Genomic DNA, 15,075 nt, shown 5'->3' on the forward strand with positions numbered 1-15,075 from the left:
TTTGGAACAGGGTTGTGGTTGTGGGGGTTTTTGGCAGGGTGCTGGGGATTATAGTGATCTCTTATTTCGATACTTAGATACTATTCTGAGTTTAATAAAAATTATGTTTTATGTAATCCATTTTGTAGATATGGAAGAGTTAATTATGTGCTGGCTCGAAGACTTGAACTTCTGCGAGAAGTTGGGCGATTACAAGAGAGTCTTGGAGTCCCAGGAGATGTTTCTTACACTTGTGAAACAGCTGGCCACTTTTTTTTATACCAAGTAAGGACTGAAATACTTTTGCAGGGACTATGACCTAAATACATTACGAAACACTTTGTAAAACTTGCAGTGAATTTTTCAGTGTTGAGAGTAAAAGCAAAAAGCATTTTCCTTTCCAACTTCCTAAAGTTAAAATTGCAGCATGACTTGCTTGTGTTGCTATTGTTTTAAATCCTGCCTGCTGACTCACCAAGTCATTGCTGCCCTTCATGAATGCTGGCAAAGATTCTAACCTGAAGCTTCTCCTTCAGATAGGAAAGTCTGTGGGCTGCTTTATATTTTGGACAAGCATTACAGCAGCTACTTGATGGTCCTGATAGGAGGCTTTTATAGCATTAAATATCAAATCAAATGTACAGAGTGCAAAATGGTATGTTGCATGTCCCTCATTTCTTCTCCATGAAGAAATTCCATTCTTCTCCATTCTTCTCCACTTCTTCTTTCAGTGATGTGGTCTATGTTTGCAATTAGTGTTGCATAAGGAGACTTAAAAAGTGGTACTTAGGACTGAATGCACGTACTGTGTATGTTTTTACAGAAATTACTCTGGGCTAGCTTTAGCGTGGACCTTAACATTAAATGGACATTAGGTGTTGAAGAGTGCTAAGAACACTGCTAGAGGTCATCTTCTGCTTCAGTTTCCTCCTAAATGAATCCCACTTGGTATTTAAATCAAAGCAGTGTAAGTGGAATAAAGTTTACTTCTGTATTGGATTTATGTGGCTAGGTTTTGGTAGCAGGTGGCTGTAGGAATGAGCTCTGAGAAGAGGCTAGGGGCTGCCCTGTGCTGGACACAGCCAGCTCCAGCAGAGCCACTGCTGAGCAAAGCTGAATCCACAGTGACACAGGTGGTGCCTCTTTGAGGTCAAAAGCCAGCAGCAGCTGAGGGCAGAGAGGGGAGGAACAACCCTGTACAACCAAATCAGGAGAAATTGAAGGGACAGGAGATGCTCCAGGCATCAGTTTCCCCATAGCTTGTGGAGACAGCCATGGTAAAGCAGGTTTTCCACCTGCAGCCAGTGAAGAGGCTGTGGCAGAGCAGATACCAACACTGCAGCCCTTGGAGTACCCCATGCTGAGCAGGTGGATATATCCTGAAGGAAGAGGCCGCCTGTGGAAGTCCCATGCTGGAGCAGGGAAGAAGTGTGAGTAGGAAGGTGTGGCAGAGATGTGGTGTTATGAACTTGAATGACAGCACCATTATTTCTGTACTGCTCAGGGTGGGGAGGAGGTAAAAAAATTGACAGTGAAATTAAGCCTGGGAAGGAAGAGGGAATGGAGAAGAAAGGTGGTTTTGGTTTTGTCTTTGTTGCTCACCATCTTACTCTGGTTTTAATTTGCAATAAATGAAATTAATCTTTCCTGTTTTGCCTGTGATGCTATTTGCTGAGCAATCTCCCTGTCTATATCTCAACTCATAAGCTTTTTCATCTTACTTTCTCCCACTATCCTGTTGAAGAGGGAGAGTGAGAGAAACTGGGTGGGAGTCTGGCAGCCAGCCAAACTCAACCCACTACTGCCTCAAAAATGTCATCCTGACACCAGGTCAAATGCTACCTAAGACATACCTTACTTTTGTGCTAATTTTTTTAATGCTATGCTGCAAGCCTATACATTACCGAAAACCTTATGATATAAACCCACTTTGCTTTGTCATAGGTAATGTCTCGTTGGGAGGAATATATCAGTAAAGTGAAAGTTAAAGGTGGAAAATCGCCAGATGTTGCAGATGTCTCCAGTTTCTTTCCTTTTCACCAGTATTTTGCAAATGCTCCTCAACCAGTTTTCAAAGGCAAATCATATGAAGAGGATATGGAAATTGCTGAAGGGTGTTTTAGACATATTAAGAAAATATTCACTCAGCTTGAGGTAAGACATGTTAAAGGCAAGAAAATGAATGTAAATCTGGCTAATCCTGTAGAAAAATTTACGCAGTTCCAAAATTCTCATTTTCCCTATATGCTAGAAGAAATATACACATTTAGGCAGCTTCATTACCTTGCAAGGTGAGAATTTCCACCTTTGAGTAATATAGGTATGTTACACAATAGGGGCAAAGGTCTAGTCTCTTTTAGTTGGATCATGGGAAGCAACCATTCTGCGTCCATTTTTACTGATGAAGTTACAAGGTTTGGTACACCTATCTCTGATTCTCAGAGGGTCTTTGTATTTACAATGAATTGCCTTTAATCAGATAACCTAACAGATTATCTTCTGGTTTTGCCAGAATTGCTTAAGAGGTTATTAAAAGTTAGGTTAAAGGTGATTTGTGTATCATTTGATTATATTAATTGTAGTGGTCTTTCTACTACTGAATTTAATGTATTATCATGATGCGGTAGGTATGAAACAAGAAGGTATAGTAAAACAAAATTTGGGAGGATTCTCAGAGGGTTCCTCAGAATTATTTTAATACTTGTTTGCAAATTTATACGTACATACAGGTTGGAAGAATATTTTGACAGGTTTTTATAAGATTGTTTTTCAAAATGTGCTAAACCTGGAAACCACAACAAATTATCCAGATGGGATTGTTAACAGTACATACCCTCATAACTTTCTTGTTTAATTATATTAAGATGGTGGCCACATAGTTTGAGTGGATTCATTTTATAAGTGATATTTTTTCATATTCTGACTTTCAAGATTTTTCTTTTGTCCTCCATAGGAATTCAGAGCATTTGAACTTCTCCGCAGTGGCCTGGATAGATCCAAATATCTGTTGGTGAAAGAAGCAAAAATCATTGCCATGACTTGTACTCATGCTGCTCTCAAACGACGTGACCTGGTTGAATTAGGTTTCAAAGTAATGATTATACTAGAGCTACTGTACTACTTGATTTTGGTGTTGGTTCTCCCCTATTCTCCACCCAATATGGATCATTTTATCTGTCCCAAATCCAGGCAAATGGATTATTTAGGGTTGCATTTTTTTAACTGAATGTTTCAATTTTTTTAATTTTACTGAAGAAAAATGTAGCTTCTGTAAGTAAAAGATTAAATCTCTTTTAAGTTATTGTATATGGAAAAATGCTTAATATTGCATTTTTTAAAAAGTTAGTTTTGCCATATTACATTATAAACAGCAGTGATAGGATTAATAAAATAGAGGCATAACTGGGTAGAAAAACATGGCCTTTACAGCATTGTTTACCTAAAAAATTAACAATTTGAGGAAAAAAAACTATGATGCAATATTTTTTTCACTCTGCAGTAACTATAACTATTAATATAGGGCAGGTTTTTTTTCTGACAAAAGCCAGCCACCAGTAATTCTTTCAGTATTATTTTTTCACTGATCATGTACTGTATTGGATCACAAAATGGCTTCTCTTCCACCCTAGTGCAGAGATCCCAAATTAGTTTGCTGCACTGCACAAAGAATTTTTCTTGTGGTTGTGGCATATAGGAAGCATGTAATGTAATCCAGTCATGGATTTCTTCTAGGTATAAGCCCTGTCTGGTACAGAGAGATCTGCCATTGGTGTAGTAGGACTTCACCTTTTTGGTAGTACTGATTTATTGCCTATGAGGCGAAATCCTGCTGTAACTGTCCCACACAGCAAAATCTGAAGGAGTAATAGATGCTTTATTTTGGTAGGCTGAATAAATATGTTCATTTGTGTTACTGTATTTATGGACATCTCTTTACTTTTTTTTTTTCCCTCAGTATGACAACATCTTAATGGAAGAGTCTGCTCAGATTCTGGAGATAGAAACCTTTATACCACTCCTGTTGCAGGTTAGAAACATAAAATATCTTTCAAAAAAAAAAAAAGATAAATAAGTCTCTGTGGTCTTATACAATATTGAATATTAAAATGAAAAATGTCATGGGCAGAAAGTAATCCAGAGCTGATATTTGCTAGTAAGAGCTTTCACATTAATTATGAAATTATTTTATTCAATGAAGTAGGCATCTTAGGTTTTTTTCAAACTTTTAAATGAGCATTGAATAACCAGATGCATGTGGCAGGTGAGGGAAAATAGGTGAAAAATTCAGAAACTGAAGAGTTTGTGTAATTAGAGTAGACCATTTCACCATAGAGGCATATTCTGGGGGATATTCCATGAGCTTATTTATATGAGGCATCCAAATCGTCCTTGAAAATTGAGTGGGGTTTTTATTTTAACAAAACCTAAGGATCTAGCCTTCCAGAGTAGCAATACTTGATTTCTTCACTTCCAATTCAGTGAGAAATTTTTAAAAGCAGAATTTCTGGGGGGCTCTTTGTCCAAGATTAAAATGGCTGATACGTACAGAACAACTGTATGGAATACTTGGTCATCTCCAAAGCATAAACTTTCAGGAGCAGGTAAAAAAAAAAAAATTTTTGTGTGTGTTTTTTTACTCTTTCCAATAAAAATTATTTCCATCCTCTTAATTTCTTACTAAGGCATTTTCAGGCTTGAAGAATTGGACAGTCCAGAGTTCAGTTTTCTTTCCTTACTGTCTGATCAGAAACAGCTTCAGATCTCTTCCACTTCAAGTGTCAGGAAAAGGAACTTTGCATTCTGTCTCAAATTGTATTCCCATGGGGAAAGAGAATTATCACAGGAGTGTGTAATGAGGATTTGACAGCTGGAAGTCTCCAGGATGCTAATTGGGAAGAGCATTCAGTCCAAGAGCCAAGATAGGAATTAGTTAAGGGCACATCCTGGCCATGGAAGATGCTCTTTGACAATTACAGAAGTAAACAGATGAAACACATGAACTAGAGATACTTGAAAGGCAGGTTCAGTTTTGCCTTAGACATGTGAACGCTAAAAACTGTCTCAGATGCTACATATTCACTACTTCAGAATCCAAAAAATAAAATTCAAAGGACAGTTCTATCCTATTGTATAGTAATCGGGTTTTTGGCTTTTAAAGTAATATAATATTTATTCTGATATTTCTCTACTAGTTTTAGATAAATTAGTATTTAGATAAAGGTATTTGTTTTATAAGAGAAGAGATTTTATTTTCAATTCCTCTCTCTGATTCGATGGAAGCTAGTGGTATGTAAAAAGACTGCAGTTCAGTGTAGCTTAAAAACAAATGTTGAAGGGCTTAGACAAAGGCAGACAATCTGACTCAAAAGTGTTTTGAGTGCCTTGATGATATTGTAATAGTTACAATAGTGTAATTGTTCAATTCTAGAACCCCCAGGATGGATTCAGTCGTTTGAAGCGGTGGATTATGATTGGTGACCATCACCAGTTGCCCCCAGTCATTAAGAACATGGCTTTTCAAAAATACTCCAACATGGAACAGTCTCTTTTTACACGGTTTGTTCGTGTTGGAGTGCCAACTGTTGATTTGGATGCACAAGGAAGAGCAAGAGCAAGGTAAGACAGAAAATCCTTGTCTAGCTTGTAAGAAAGTAACAGGTTAAAAATGAGCGAAGGGCACATACAGTTACAGAAACTGTTTCTTGTTAGGACAGGAGTTTGCAGAACTGGAATTTAGTTATTTGTTCTGTTCATTTCACTTTAGACTAAATTAGACTAAAATTTCAGATTTTACTTCCCTGAAATGCAGTCAGAATAATTTCTTCATTGTTATTTTTATATAGTAATACTCTGCTATTGCATGAGTACTTTAATGAAAGTTTTATTCAAAGGTATTTAATCATCTTAGGTATTTAGGGGTTTTTTACAAATGAGACTTTGCAGAAGCTTTCTTTTCTAAACTAACACGTAGTATATTCAAAGTTAAATAAAAATCTAATTAATTTAGCACTGAATATATAATAATTCCCTTAAAGTCTGAAAAAGGGTGCTTTTCTGTAGTATTTCAGGAGAGCTGCATCCAGAGATTGGATACGTGCAGGTTGTTCTCACAAGAACATAAAGCCTCTTTTATATTAAAGGAGATACTGCAACTCTGTAGTGTAATAGGTTTTCTATCTATGTATTTGTCATTTCTCTGTGGTAATTTAAATACCAGATTTATTGATTGTGTAAATTGCATATTTGTGCTATCAAATTAAGAAGGAAAAATAAAACCAAATAAGAGAAAATTACTCCATATAAAATCCTTCTACTCTAGGTTTAGTTTTGAATCTTTATTTTAGACATAAAATGTAGAGAACAATATGAAGGATGACTTCATTTTTTTATGTAGGAAATGTTGGGAATCTAGAATATTATTTTCTAGACTTACGAATGACAGTTCAGTATGATTTTTAAAATTAACATCTTATTGAATGTGATGGTAAATAAAGTTTATTTCACAAAATCTTGGTGAACTTAGTGATAAGAGAGCTGAAGTCCTTCACTTTGCAAGTGATTTCTTGATCAAGGATTAAGGATCGAGGATTTTTTTTTGTCCATACCTTCCTAGGCTTTGTCTTATTTGATCACAGGTAGCTTCCCCATGAGCTATCTGCTTCTTAATCTGGTCTGGATATTGTTTCCCATTTGTGAACAAGGCATTTTGTTAGTATTAATAGTCCCTATAAATATCAGGAATCATTCAGAATTAGGTAGATTTTGTTTGTTTGCATTCATGTCTTCTGTTAATACTAGGCAATGCACAAAATAAATAAGGAAATCAATTTCTTTTTACTGTAAGAAGCTTTACCACAGTTAATGCAGAAAATACTTTTTTTCCTTATTCCTTCTGTTGGTAAAGAAGCATTAATATTCCTTAAGTTCTGTTACCCATGAAAATTTTTGCTGGAATTCTTGCAAAATTTGTTCCTTGATCAAGTGTAACAGACTTAAAGCTGAGTGTGCCACACTGACATGGCATCTGAAGATAAAGAGCAAAACAGAATTACAACCTAAAAATAATATTACTGGATAGATTGTTCTAGTGTATTCATTTATATATGTACAGGCTGCCTAGCAAAATTATTCTTTTCACTGAAAACCTACAGAAGCACTGATCTTGTATGCATCTGAGCTATTTTGAATGAGTGCAAGAGCCTGCTGTAACTCACTCTTTGTGGTTTGTGTCTGGTTTTGAACAGTTTGTGCAACCTGTACAACTGGCGCTACAAGAACCTGGGTAACCTGCCTCACGTGCAGCTTCTGCCAGAGTTCAGAACAGCCAATGCTGGCTTTTTGTATGACTTCCAGCTTATAAATGTAGAAGACTTCAATGGTGTAGGAGAGTCTGAACCCAATCCTTATTTCTATCAGGTAAGGGAAATACTACGTGTGTGATTTATTAACCTCAGTAGGGTTTGTAAGATCTGCAGTGAAGACAGACTCTCAAAAACAGTAAACTGACATTCAATTCATGGTCTCAGATAGTTAAGCCATGTTTATTATTTTTTCCACTTTTTAATGAGTTTTGAATGTTGAAAATGAAAACATTATGTTGGGGCTTTTACTTAGTGAATGACTTTGATATCTGTTTTCTCATTCTTATGGGAGGGATAAGACTTGGTGTAACTCATTACAAAACATCATTTTGACCTAAGGCAAATTAAAGTCTATTGTAATTCAGCTGTTCTTCCATGATAGTGAAATAAAGAGTAGCACTTCCCCTGAGCACAAAGAGTTGAAGTTTGCTTGGTAGCTCATACCTCAGTTTGAAGATTCACTGTGTTGATTTGATCTATATGTAGGAATCCTAAAATGCCCATTCATAAAAGAATAAAACTGTACTGCTAGTAATTCACATAAGAGGCATAGAGGATGAAGTAAATTGCCAAAAAACCTTACTCTCGGAGTTTCTCAACTAAGTTTTCAAGCTCTCAGCTAAATTTTGAATTGAAGCTATCAACAACAGTCTCATTTCTCTTAAATTAGGAAAACATTTTACTCTTGTAATGAGATGCTTCTATTTTCAGTCCTTTTATTTTTCTTGTTTTAAAAACTGGTGAAACAAACCGTGGTACCTAAAACAGCAAACTTGGGCTTTGGAAAAGTTAGAGCTGGAGCGATGTGCAAGTTAAGGAGTTTAATTCAAACATGGAATTAGCACCTTATGTTTTGCTTAATATTATGGAAAGCAAACAATATACTTTGTGATGATAATAATTCATGTTCATTTTTCCCTCTGAAGATCATTTAGGTTTATGTGGATCTGTTTTCAAAAAGGTATAAAATATTTTGTAGCTTTTGCTTGGGATCTTCTCAAGACTTTTTCAGTACAAATCAGGGTGCTGCTAGAGAAGAAAGAAATGGTAAATCATAAGCCACTTCATCCCATTGCTAGATTGAGGACAGAATTGTTTGGAGAGATTATTTTGATTTTGTTTTTGAAACTATCATGCAAGTAGTAAAAAGTTGTCCAGTGGAACACAAACAGCTGAAAGGAGAGCCTGATAATGGAGACCACTCTTTGCCTAAAAAAGATTAAGAACACTGACATGAGGACACAGAACACACTTCTCATTATTTTAGTACTTCAATGTGCATACTCTTCTAATGCTTTCTACTGTTATTTTATTTCTGGTGATCTTGAAAATTGAATGATGTTTAGTAGAGTATTTTGGTAGCATTCATGGTTTTTCTTGAGGTAACAGATTGCTGAAATGTCTTATTTCTCTTTGTGAATTTGAGCTTTTCTTTCCAGAGTTAAAGGGGATTAAAATTTGTAGAATAGCTTTACACCCACAGGTGTTTGATATGCCTGGCAACTGCATTTTCCAAGTAATGCAGAGCCCACTTAGTAAGAAAAAATAAATGAGGCTGGTATGTCCAGCCTATTCAAACATATGCCAAGTGGGGATAAAATTCCTTGTATAAATAGAGCAAGAGTAAATGTCAGCATTTGAGAACAACTTTTTAACCTGAAAGATAATTTTTGTTAACAGAAAATGGATTTAAATAGGCTATGAATAACTTCAGTCTGGAAATAGAACAAAGCTTCCTGTAGCCAGAAGAGTGGTACTTTGGGACAGACTCATAAAGTAATGACAGAGAGAGAAAGTTACAATATGTGAAATAACAGCTGGTAATTTGTAATTGAATAGGATGGCTTGCAGTGGAAATAACTGGATTTGATCATCCAAATGTCTGTCTCCTAATTAATACTTGAAAGGACTTTATTTACACTAGTGCAACTAGTTGTTACTTTCACTTTACTGGGGAGTGAGTCACTGCAGCTTTTTGGGCTGACTGGAACTTTTGAGTAAATACTGTAAAGTTTCAGTCAGTGCCTAACAATAATCTTGATGTAGATATTTTTAGCAGTTCTCTGAAAAGGAATGAGAATGAAGGTATTAAATCGACTTGTGGTTCTTTTATTCTTTCAAAATGTCTTGTATGAAGTGAGCAAATAATCGTCAGCTCTAGGGAAATTTCTCTCAGCACTAAAATATTTGTCTAAATACCTGACAATGTCACAGGTGTTATTCATTCTAACCTTTCAATATAAGTAACCCTTTTTTTGTCTTTTTCTCTTATTTTAAACTTTAGAATCTGGGTGAGGCAGAGTATGTTGTGGCAGTCTTCATGTATATGTGCCTGCTTGGTTATCCTGCAGACAGGATAAGTATCCTGACAACATACAATGGACAGAAACACCTGATCCGCGATGTCATTAATCAGCGATGTGGAAACAATCCTCTGATTGGACGGCCAAACAAGGTGACTTTGAAAATATATTAGTCATTGGAGTAGTTCTGATTTCTGTGTTTTTAGATTGTCATTTTGCAAATCAGGCTAATTTAACCTACAATTAAACAGCTGAAAATATTGTGAAAATACTTAAACTGTTTAAAGTACTGTGGAATTATTTCCTGTTCAACGACTTATTTATGAACCTACATTCTGCAGAATTTCATGGATTAGTGCCCTTCTTTTTGCCTGTTGATAATTTGACAGAGTGAAGTCAGTGAAGGTGAAAAGACTGTTGACTATGTGGGACAGAATAATTCTTTTTTTTGTCATTTGTTTGTCCTCAATAACATCATTTCCCAAAATCACATCTTTTGAAAGATCCATGCAGAGTGGAAATGGTTTGATAAAACGTACGATCACAAATCTGAAGAAACAAATAAAGAATCTAGTTATAAATGTCTGGTGCTAATTCTGCAGGTTAAAACTGTATTACAAAACTAATGGCTTTCCATAATCTTTTGGTATTAGCACCCCTGCTTCTAGCTGTCTGAATTCAAACAAAAAGAAGTAAAAGTAACAGTACACAGTCAGACAAAAGCTCCTCCCAACATACTCCAGAAAAAAATCTGACGTTTTCCTGGAGGCCAACTAAATCAGTTAAAGAATTTTCTTTTCTTGTTTACTGCAATCCCGTTCCAAAGTTAAAATTTTGGTGTCATGTTTTAATTGAAGTGGCAAAGATTAACCTATAGAGGTTTTGGTTTTTTTTAATTCTCTAGGTAACAACTGTGGACAGATTTCAAGGCCAACAGAACGATTATATTCTCCTTTCACTAGTGCGTACCAAAGCTGTAGGCCACCTTAGGTATGTAAGAACATCTTGTAGTGCCATAGCAGAACTTGTACTCTGTATCAGATACAGAAATGTTTATAGTACATTATACAAAGAATTCTATTGCATGAGTATGTAGTAGAAATGAAGTTCAATGCTATGTATGTAATGAAGTTCAGACAGACTTCCTTTTATAACTGTCTGGTACCCTCTTCTCGACCACTTTATCCTTTTGTAATGGCTCTTACCCTACAATTAGTTTATTTTACTGCAGATAGGCTGACCTTGGTTTCACCCTAATAGAATGATAGGACCTGTAGTATTTGTTGAGCAAATGCAGACTTAAAATTTCTCATAGATTCTTTGCTGTAATAGAGATTTTTATTTTGCATCAGAAGCGTTTGATCATTGCATATGTTGCATTATTGTGTGTAGTTTTAAATATTTGCACTTTTGGTTTGGGATGTGATGAAGAAAGACTTGTCTAATCTTAGGTAGATAGATGAGTTATCAAATTCATCTTTACTCATTCAGATACAGAAGTACTATTGGGATTTTTTTTCTCAATGTTTACACTCTACTTCTAGAGGTCTAGGAAAATAGTAGAGGGTGGTTTTTCACAGTGGTATTGGTACAGTGAACCAATATACTTATGGTTCTATATAGTTGTACTAGGATTTGCTAGTTATTGAAACAATATGTAGGGGAAAAAAATTAAAGACAAGATAGTGTTTTGGCAGATGATTTTATATTTATTTTAATTTAGGCTCCCATGTACTTCTAGTTATTTTTATTGCAAGTGTGTCATCAGTGAAAAATAACATGATTGATTTTGTTTTCTGAAGGGATGTCCGACGATTAGTCGTTGCCATGTCAAGAGCCAGACTTGGACTTTATATCTTTGCAAGGGTATCACTGTTCCAGAACTGTTTTGAGCTAACTCCAGCTTTCAGCCAACTCACAGCTCGACCACTTCACCTCCATATTGTTCCCACAGAGTGTTTTCCAGCAGCAAGACAGGTAGGAACAGCTGCACTGGATTTTGGTATCTGTAATGGGTGTTTGTGTTTCTCACTTTTTTTGAGAGGGCTGTAAGAGGTGAAGCTGTTTTCTCTGCTAGACTGGAGTATCTGCTTCTTGGACCAGGATGCCCAGAGAAATGATGGAATCACCATCCCTGGAAGTATTTTAGCAAAGGTGTGGATGTGGCACTTGAGGGTATGGTTTAGTGGTGAACTCAACAGCGCCACTTGATTATTGGATTTTGTTGATATTGGAGGTCTTATCCAACTTTAATGATTCTACATTTCTACAAATAACTCCTTAGAGTTATCTTTTATCATGATGCACATCAACTGGTTTTAGTTGATGTTTCCACAAAAGTTAATTATCAGTATAACTTAAGTATCAGTAACTGTGGTGCCTGCTTTTTCCTGAGTTCTGCCTTTTCAGTATTTTTTTTTGTGATCAAAATAATTTTTCAGTTTTTGCATGTTTTTAGTCTTGTTATGAAACAAAATAATGTTATTTCTCAGGCAAAACTATATCAAGCTACTCATTTCTCATTTGAAGAGGTAGAGTTACATGTAACAAAGTAATTTAGGATTACAAGTTAATTGTTTTCCTCTTAAAATTGGTTCCAATATCACAAGAGTTTTGCTGCTGAGCTAGGTTCATAAGTACAAAAACCTAATTTGTAATACTTCACTAGATCTTTAGGGAAAGGTTCATGTTGAGGATCTAAGGACAGGGCACACAGAGCAGGATGCTGAATGAAGACACAAAGGAGCATATCCACTCTGCTGAAACAGAAACATTGAGAAAGGAGGCCTGCATGGGCCCAAAATTCAGTTACAGATCTTTCCTTGGTCTTAAATGCTGTTGACAAGTTTGGGAGGGAGCCCTTTCAGTTGAAACTTTCAGATCAACTATGCAACAAGAATGCAATGAGCATGGTCAATGAGTGTGAGCAAGGAGCTGGGCTGCGACAGGCAAGAGGCTAAATCCTAATCTGATCATAAATAATTTGTGCCTTTAGTATGTTAAATTACTCAAGTCCAAAATGTATTTCATGGAGTAAGAATCAGAACCCAGCCTCTCCTTTTGAAGTTTCTTCTTCAGGTTGCAGTGTCATGATTAATCCAGTTCCCCAAAATGTAAGACCTATGCTTCCTAACTTTCCAAAGAATTCACCAATTTTTTTTTTTCTTTGAAAAGCATTATTTAATTTCTTGGGCCTTCCCATATTGTAAAATAACCTTTAAATAGTGGTTGTTTTGCTTTGTTTGCTAAATATCAACTTTTCCCCCCTTCCTTAGAATGGAGAAAGACCAGCTCACCAAATACATGTTATTAAGAACATGCCTCAAATGGCTAACTTTGTGTACAATATGTATATGCACATGATACAGAGTACACGCCACCATCAACAGGTAAGGATCTTCAAACTTTTAGATTGCATTGAAAATGAAATCATTTTTCAGTAAATGGCATGAGAAGCTGTTGAGATTTGAATCTGTTTCTGTTATATTTAAAATTCATGAAGTGTTTTGACTGGAAGTGAGAATATTGAGGTCTTGTAAAAGGTTGGCGTAGCAGAAGCCGTATCTTTTAGTAGTTTAAGCCCCAGTTTAAGGCCTCAAGCCTATCAGTGATTGATGACAAGTGCATTGGTGGCTCTGTCTGGGCCAAAAATACTATTCATTAATACTAAAGAACTAGCTTGTCTGGTATTAATTTGAAGGAAACCTTGTGTGTTACGTTTCAGGTAAGTGTGGGAGTTCAGCTAGTGGGATTATAAGACTATAACTGCATGATGTAATAGTGTTCTGTAAGAGAAAGACCAGATCATGTCTTGAAACCATTTTAACCCTGTTAAATCACCCTATTATCCAGGTTGGATTGCAGCTGTAGTGCTTTTCGATCTGGAACAATTCTTTCCAGCCCTACTTCCACTTCTGTACCTAGTTTTGTCAGTGTTTAATCCCTGAAGCAGAATTCAAAATCCAGCAGAAAGTAGTCTCATGTGAGTGAGTGGAGCATTAAGGTAGCTTAGTATACTGAGCAGAAAGCTGCCTTTACTCAGCATACTTGGATCTGTAAAACCTAGAAGTAGTTAAACCAAAAGGGAATGGTCTTAAATGCTACCCCTCAACTGCATCAGCTTTCACTCAGTGTCTGGGCTCCGTCGTGTCTGTATTACCTATATATTATTTTTCATATATTATATCATATATTATTTCTTATATTTTATAATATGGTATGACCTGTAATTTATTCTTTCATGGTACTCTGAAGTTCCCTTATTGGCTTTTGCTCTTCTGAAAGATTTCTAAAAGTGGACAAAATTGATGTAAAAGGACACTACTTACTCTGTATTAGCTGACTGTGGGAAGAGTGTGTGAACATGAGTGTCCTTGAACAGATAGTCTAAGAGATCTAGGTTCTGTTCTTTAATGCAAGGATGTCTCTGTCACATCCTCTTCCTTTTTTTCCTTCACTTCCATGTTCCATATAATATGGAACAGTGTAATCAGTAGAGATCAGAACCCAAACTTCTTCTTTAACTGAATTTCAGATTTTCAGATAGAAAATTTTTTTCTTTTCTGCAGTTCTTACCCAGTGGCTTCCAGATTTTATTTTTATTTCTGACAGGAAGCTTTGGCCAAATTTGAAGTGTTTTGTTAACCAGAAAAAGCCCTTTCCAGGCTGTCTGGACAGAGAGGATACTTTCTCACTGTTTTGGAGAAATGCTGTAATTATCTGTGTTCTTTAAAGAAAAGGGGATATACAGGGAGGACACTACTAGAATTTCTTCTTACACTGTACCGTTTTTTTTTTAGTAGTTGTGAAGTAAGCTCACACTTTTTTAGAAACCTGGTCCTATAAACACCTGACAAGACTTGCTTTGAAGCCAGTTTACCTAATGTTGGAGATCTTTCAACCATGCAAAATGTTATGTGATGAAAACTTAGTAGATTGTGCAGTAGATTGGCCACATTTAGGTGTAAATGAATAGCCCTGTCTAAACGGAAGTGACTGTACACATGTCCTGAAGAGCTAGCATCTGAATTTTACCAAAAAGCATTTGTCTGAGACCTTAATCAAATATGGACCAAATTCTCCTGCTAATACCTGTTACTCTTTTTGGCATCCTAATCTTATCCATTGCTAGCTAAAATTAGTTACAAAACTGCTGTTTTCCTACTGCGGCTGTGAATCACATTCTCCCTTGCAGGAGAAGCCAAGAAGTGAACTACTGAAACAAAGCAAAGCTGGCATTAAATTTCTTTTATTCTATTCAGTACAACATTATTATTTTCCTTTTCTTTTACACTAGTCTTTACAGTAGTTGTAAACAATGTGCATCGAAGTAAGTCACGGAAATCTGAGTTTGTCTCATATGTCAAGAATGTATTTTTGTAACATCTTTGGTTTGGAACTGCATTTCCCTCTGCACAGATGGATATAGAGAT

General features: G+C 36.0%; 1 protein-coding gene across 2 annotated transcripts in view; it reads left to right on the forward strand.

The window, feature by feature from the left end:
- Window positions 1-15,075, forward strand: part of AQR (aquarius intron-binding spliceosomal factor) — a 48,996-nt gene that overhangs the window by 32,348 nt on the left and 1,573 nt on the right. For both annotated transcript variants that reach the window (XM_019007063.1, XM_019007064.2), the window contains 10 exons: window positions 129-264; window positions 1,924-2,133; window positions 2,933-3,070; window positions 3,935-4,006; window positions 5,408-5,595; window positions 7,224-7,395; window positions 9,625-9,795; window positions 10,548-10,633; window positions 11,446-11,620; window positions 12,919-13,032. In XM_019007063.1, coding sequence (XP_018862608.1) covers window positions 129-264; window positions 1,924-2,133; window positions 2,933-3,070; window positions 3,935-4,006; window positions 5,408-5,595; window positions 7,224-7,395; window positions 9,625-9,795; window positions 10,548-10,633; window positions 11,446-11,620; window positions 12,919-13,032 — 1,462 coding nt within the window. The remainder of the gene's footprint in view (window positions 1-128; window positions 265-1,923; window positions 2,134-2,932; window positions 3,071-3,934; window positions 4,007-5,407; window positions 5,596-7,223; window positions 7,396-9,624; window positions 9,796-10,547; window positions 10,634-11,445; window positions 11,621-12,918; window positions 13,033-15,075) is intronic.

This window comes from Parus major, chromosome 5, assembly GCF_001522545.3.
Source record: "Parus major isolate Abel chromosome 5, Parus_major1.1, whole genome shotgun sequence".
Taxonomy (NCBI): domain Eukaryota; kingdom Metazoa; phylum Chordata; class Aves; order Passeriformes; family Paridae; genus Parus; species Parus major.